This window comes from Ruditapes philippinarum, unplaced genomic scaffold (genome assembly GCF_026571515.1).
Source record: "Ruditapes philippinarum isolate M1 unplaced genomic scaffold, ASM2657151v2 ctg6271_1_1_1_1, whole genome shotgun sequence".
In the NCBI taxonomy this organism is placed as follows: Eukaryota; Metazoa; Mollusca; class Bivalvia; order Venerida; family Veneridae; genus Ruditapes; species Ruditapes philippinarum.
This window is the reverse complement of record NW_026854887.1, coordinates 5,601-12,341: the sequence shown is the minus strand read 5'-3', so window position 1 is coordinate 12,341 and position 6,741 is coordinate 5,601. Positions and strand designations below refer to the sequence as shown.

The following is a 6,741-nucleotide window of genomic DNA, read 5'->3' as shown; positions in this document are numbered from 1 at the left end:
AAATTTGTTTTTTTAAGTTTTTGTTTGTTTTTTTTTTTTGTTTGTTTGTGTGTTTTTTTTGTTTGTTTTTTTTTTGATTTTAGAGATATTATAAAATAAAATGTCAACATTATATTAACTTAGTCAAACTCGTATTCCCTTCCCCTTTATTCCCAGTAATTATGCAATAATAATCTGAATAGATAACATTAAATACTAGCATGAACCATTGACTATTATCGACATATCACACAATAATAATTAAAAATAAAGAAATCTTACAGAGCAATTTGAAATATTAAGTGTTTAATGTATACTGTTTTATAGATAATTTACCACGAGTCGACATAAGAATATCCCTTGTAAAAAATCATTGGATGTAAGTAGTAAAAGTAACCAATGGTGGAGCATCGTGTCTGTATTTAAGAATGATAAACAAAATAAGGATATACAATAAAAGAGATATGACAACAGAAAATGCAATCTTTGAAAATATTTTATTTCCTGTAATCAATTAGGAATAAAAATGCACTGACATATACATTTTCTTGCTTTTCATCATGCATATCATTCATCATCCGATGATTTCAGTGTTTCTGAAACAAAAATGCTTTGTCAAGTTTACAAGTACAAAAAAAAACAAAAAAAACAATCTCTTTTAAATTCAATTTTAATTGAAAATTATGCTGGGCTTGGTTGAGACTGATTGAAGGACACAGTGGGCAGGTCTACGCCCTCTATTAGAAATTTGGCGTATGGGCTATAGTAAACGTATGCACGTGCCCTAAAAGAGGAAACAATGTATGTGCATCCTAGACAGGTCGCAATAGACGATCTGAAAAATGCAGGCAATATCATTATGATGATTGAAAAATCCATAAGGATAAGTATACTACATTCCCAAACCCTGCCACACTGCCATCCCCGCCCCAAACACACAAAACAATGATACTTAAATACATACCCTAGTGGCTTCTCGCAGATATAGAATTTAAATACATGACACTGGTCATCACCCCAAAGACCGTCTGATCGTATTTGACAACAATTTTCTTTGCCGCCAATATTGTCTGGCCGTCCTGGAGCCCAACTTGAGAATCCAGTAGTAGTCAGCAAACGCTTGCTTGAGTACCAGCGCCAAATTCCCTCTTCTTGAATATCTGTCAGGCCAATCCAGAAATAATCTAAAATAAATCAAAAACTTACATAGCAATTATTTATAGCTATTTGTCCAATGAAATGATAATATATTTTCAAACACGATTTGCATTCTGATCACGTTGAAAATACAATAAATAACACGCCAAAGGAAAAGTGTTCATTTACATAAGATAACGTTACATTATATATTTTATTTTGCTAAGCACCATATTTTTGAGTGTGAATATTTTTTTGATAATTTTATTTACGCCGTGGAAATTTTTAAATGTTGATTATACTGTTTTATCAATTTAGCATATAGTAAAACTTAAAATATCTTTTTTTAAAGAACCCAAAGAGCTAGAGCTAAGATATTTAGCATGAAACATCTTCTAGTGAGTGTCTACCAAGTTTGTTCAAATAAAAGCCCAGGGGTCAAAATTGGCCCCCGCCCAAGGAGGCCTTTGATTTTCCCTATACGCATATAGTAAAAACTTTTTAAAAATCTTCTTTTTAAAAAACCCAATGAGCTAGAGCTTAGTTGTTTAGCATGAAACATCTTTTTATGGGTGTCTACCAAGTTTGTTCAAATAAAAGCCCTTGGGTTAAAATTGACCCTGCCAAGGGGGGGGAGGAAGGGGTAGATTGTTGTTTTTCATTATATGTGTGTTTTTTAAACTTAACATCGTGAAACATCTTCTAATGGGTGTCTTCCAAGTTTGTTTAAATAAAATCCCTGGTGTTTAAACTGGCCCAGCAACGGGTGCCTTTATACAGGTGAGCGACCTGAAACCATCATGGCCCTCTTGTGTTAGAGTTTAAGACTTAATATACAGTTAAGCGCAGTAATTGTCTTTGTATCAAGACATTTACTTATAATACTTCAAAGAACAAGATGCACAAATAACTTTTAGAATTAACAGAATCGTAAAATTATACGACTGCCACAAAAAAAGTTTGACAAAGCTTTGTTCACAACGCCATGAGTGAATCATGTATACTATGAGTGATATGGGATATTACGAAATAAAAAGCCAGACTTTCACTTACAAGCATAAAGTATTACAACGACTTGACAGAGTACTTTTAATATAACAACAACGCAAACAAAATAAAATATCACCATATGTTTACTGCGTGACTGATGCAGTACGGGCTAGTTTGTCTAATTTGACATTTGTTTGGTAATTCACGTGGATTGTATACAATGTGCAAATTACTTACTTTGTACACTTAACAATAATTTACTTTAAACTAAATTTTCCTAATTGTTATACAAATAAGTATGGACCTTGAGGCATGCTACTGACATCATGTTTAATGGTGTAATTTCAGAAAAAATCTGTCTTATAGAAACCTGGACGGGATTTCAACAGCTTCAAGCGTCTTATGCACACATCCACTACACTTAACAATTGTCACTTTATTATATACTCTGGTTTGTAGTGCCCGTTATATAAAATAATGATATCCATGTGATGTGATATCTTCCTTTTTTATTTACATTAAAGTGTTTATTCCAATGTATGTACATATCAACCACGACATCTTACAATAACGGGAAATACTTAGCAGGCGTCAAACTGTCCCGAATAAGGCATCAGATGGTAACACGAATAAGGAAATGTTCAAATTACAACATCAGGTCATTCGTGAGGGCATCTTTTGCCATCATATGACCCCCGGCTAATTTTTTAGACTTTTTGGCATGCCAAAATATTGCCGGAATACATTTAGAAAGTTAATTTTCTTGTTGAATTCGTATGCCAATTTTGCGCTTAGTAAGGCCTTCGTAAACCCATCTTTTAAAATCATGTAGCCTTTGTCATTACTTCGTGTGAGTATCGGTGCAATCGCCTAAAGAAGACAATACGAAGGAAATACGAACATTCCCGACTGCCTTAAGAAGGGTACACAACTACGTGAAGCCCCCGCAATACCGTCATGTCGCCATCGTATTTTGGTACAATGTCATCGAAATGGGACCACGATTAGAACGAAGGCAGCAAATTCGAGTGGCTCATGCGATGCATGTTTAAGATGTTGGACATCTAAAAGGCTAGCCTCAGATCATCTTCCTTATCTGTCAGTCTTGCACATCTGTACTGAGACACCAAAAACCTCCATTATGTGCAATTAATTATCAATTATTTTCAGTTTATTTCTTGTAGAATTGCATGCTTTGATGTCAACCGAAAAATAAAATGCAGCAGCATTGCTTATTTTGATACACCTAAGAAAACATGATGAGCAACTCCTACAAGCCTACCTTGGGTGGCATGATAAAGTTTAATAAAATATGATAAACAAGATCAAAAAGGAAAGGCGGCGTTCAATGAACGCTACCCGTACACGAGCCAGCAACAATAACCAGTGTGTGAACTTCAGTAGGAATCGTGTGTAGACCGGATACGAACGCGTGACCTAAAGAATCGTACTTGCTTCGGCTGTTGAGGGGATGTCGACCAATTTCGGGGCCATCTTCGCGCGAATTAGCAAATTCCATATTCGTATGCCTATTTGATGTCAATTTCTGGACAGTATTACGCCTGCATTATAAAATCTTGAAACTGCAAATAAATTAACAATCAAAAGAATACATGAAATGTTTTTTTTAATGTTACTTTTAAAATTCGTTACTTTTAAAATTTGTTTTTGTGTTTTATTATTATGATTTTTATTGTTATTATTATCATTATTATTATTAGCATTCAACTCCGAAGTATCCATAATTTGTTAATTTATGACGCACGGGACAATGATTTGTGGTTATATAACTAAGTAACTGAACTTATTAAATTATGATGAAATAATGCACTCAAACTTATTCTCAATATTACAACCTGTTTGTACTCTTGTTATCAGGTATGTTCTTATTCGATTACATATCTCTCATATGCGCTCACCTCGTTTTAGATATTTGATTTGAATGCAACAAATGCCGTAATCATTTCCTATTAACCCTTTCCATTTTTCAATTAGCATTGTTTAAAATACCTAAATACATTTTTAACGGTTATACTTTTTCATATTTATTTTTGAAACTTATGAAATAAACTTATAAGTCTTGATAATTGTTAATACATAAAATTGTCACCGAATATTAAGAGAACATAGAATTTACTTACTTTGCAAAATTTTAACCTTGTTTATCAGAAAAACATTTTCCTCTGCAGTTTCTATTTCTGCTAGTTCCCCACCCATGTTTTGGCATACAAGCTAAAACAAAACTGTAATTTGTGTATAAACTGAATTAGCTATAATAGCATTAATTCAAGATTTAACAAAATAATGACTGATCTAAAAAAAACCTATAATTTCAGCCCTCTGGACTGACTTCAAATCTAATATAAGACCAGAAAATGTGTATAACATGTTAAAAATAGTGTCCTTTATGAAAAGATGTATTTTTCACACCGGTGTACAAGTATTAAAAGCAATGAATAATATGTCCCTCAATATATCCGAGACTTACTTGCCATATCTAATTATCAAAGTATAGTCTAAGATCAATAGTTCACGGAAATTCAATTTCGTCTTACAAACCATGTACTAATTTTTATAATTTTACACATTCAAATTTAATGCAATGGTTATTTGGAATTCCATACCACTGACTATTAGAAGAAAAACAAAAATTGCCAATATTTAAAAACAGTTCCACATTATAATTAATAATCAAATCAACTTTAGCACGGTCCTTGTGTATTAAATATACAAAATACGCTCTTTATATTCAGTCATTCATTAAAGTTCATTATCTGTATTTCTTACTATCAAATGATTTCTAATAATGGTTTCTAGATTTTGACTGCCTTTTCTTTAGATTTAGAAGGTGAAATCCAAATTCGGCCACACATATGTATTTTTACATGAACAAAGTTCATTTACATATGGCCATCTAATCAATAGACACAGATATACTTTCGGACACACCTGTCTACATTTATATAAAAGATGGCTGCCTCAACAATAGACGCAATTGAACTTTCGAACACACATGTCTACAGTTATATAAAAAATGGCTGCCTCAACAATAGACGCAATTGCACTTTCGGACACACCTGTCTACAGTTATATAAAAGATGGCTGCCTCAACAATAGACACAATTGCACTTCCGGACACACCTGTCTACAGTTATATAAAAGATGGATGCCTCAACAATAGACGCAATTGCACTTTCGGCCACACCTGTCTACAGTTATATAAAAGATGGCTGCCTCAACAATAAAAGGAATTGCACTTTCGGACACACCTGTCTACAGTTATATAAAAGATGGCTGCCTCAACAATAGACGCAATTGCACTTTCGGCAATACCTGTCTACAGTTATATAAAAGATGGATGCCTCAACAATAGACGCAATGGCACTTTCGGACACACCTGTCTACAGTTATATTAAAGATGGCTGCCTCAACAAAAGATGCAATTGCACTTTCGGACACACCTGTCTACAGATATTTAAAAGATGGCTGCCTCAACAATAGACGCAATTGTACTTTCGGCCACATCTGTGTATAGTCATATAAAAGATGGATGCCTTAACAATATATGCAGGTGTACTTACGGCTGCCACAGGGAGGGACTCCTCATCGTGACTAAAATGGTAGCATCTTGTATCGTGAGACACCCAGCCGTCTTGGCAACTTTCTATGTTCAACATTGAGAAGATATTTGTTTTCACGAACAAGATAAAAATGCATCAACAAAATTCAGTACGTTTCCCAGACGTTAACATATGCTTTATAGTTTATCAATAAAAATATGTATTTTAAGACCAAAATAACAAACCAAGATCTAATGTAGAAACAATTACTTTTTTATATTATCCCTAATCTTTACAGATAGCGTTAATTAAATAAAGGATGGCAAATAATAATACAATTGTAATATCAAAATTTAACACATCTTATAAAAGTTAAAGATGTATCATTGTAATAAAAACACAACCTATTTGGTCCGTGTGAAGCCATAATATACAAAAAATGAAATATATCTTCCACATTGCTCTACTATATACTAACATCAGATAAGGCTAATGGTGTATTTTGAACTTCTTATCTAAAGAAAAGTTACACTGTAATTGCCAAGGTCAATATTGTGACATTCTACAGACTACTTTATAAAAATTGTAACAGATATTGACAGACAACGTTTTCGCAATGATTCCATGCATGAATATATAATTATGTATGCGGTTGACAATCCTTCTAAGTGAATCCAAAAGCAAAATTGGCATGCTGACCAACATTTCTGTAACGTTTCATGACTCAAGGTCAGATACTTTCTGGAAGACGCGTGACACAAGTTGAAAAATGCAATTATCTAATTCAAGGGAAATAAGTAATACTTAATAACTCCACAAACAAACCAGGTGCACAACAACACATGCAGACAAACATTTCTGTAAAGTTTTAAGACTATGTGAAAGCTAAAATTTGTATTTTTTACTAAGTCAATAGACAATAACACTACAAATGTTAAATAAATGTACAAACATACCCAAGATGCACAGGTAGACATGCTGACCAACAATCTTGTTACGTATAGTTTAATGACATGACGGTAGGTTAAAAAAAAATTTATTTAAGTATTGCTTTTTATAAATAAAAACCCTATTT

At 33.0% G+C, this 6,741-nt stretch overlaps 1 protein-coding gene across 1 annotated transcript; it reads right to left on the bottom strand.

The window, feature by feature from the left end:
* Window positions 1-461: 461 nt before the first annotated feature.
* Window positions 462-6,203, bottom strand: LOC132741419 (C-type lectin domain family 10 member A-like). The gene is made up of 5 exons (XM_060729573.1): window positions 6,071-6,203; window positions 5,688-5,770; window positions 4,248-4,338; window positions 944-1,163; window positions 462-575 (listed from the first exon to the last, which is right to left on the bottom strand). Exons 1-5 carry the CDS (start codon window positions 6,144-6,146, stop codon window positions 554-556), a joined length of 492 nt encoding a protein of 163 aa, XP_060585556.1. The 5' UTR covers window positions 6,147-6,203; the 3' UTR covers window positions 462-553.
* Between the last annotated feature and the right edge of the window lie 538 nt (window positions 6,204-6,741).

Coding starts and splice junctions, on each gene's coding strand:
- LOC132741419 (XM_060729573.1), bottom strand. CDS start 6,146: ATGTTAGTATATAGTAGAGCAATGTGGAAGATATATTTCATTTTTTGT. Junction 4,339..5,687: donor AGTCCCTCCCTGTGGCAGCC/GTAAGTACACCT, acceptor GTTTTGTTTTAG/CTTGTATGCCAAAACATGGG. Junction 1,164..4,247: donor CAAGGTTAAAATTTTGCAAA/GTAAGTAAATTC, acceptor GATTTATTTTAG/ATTATTTCTGGATTGGCCTG.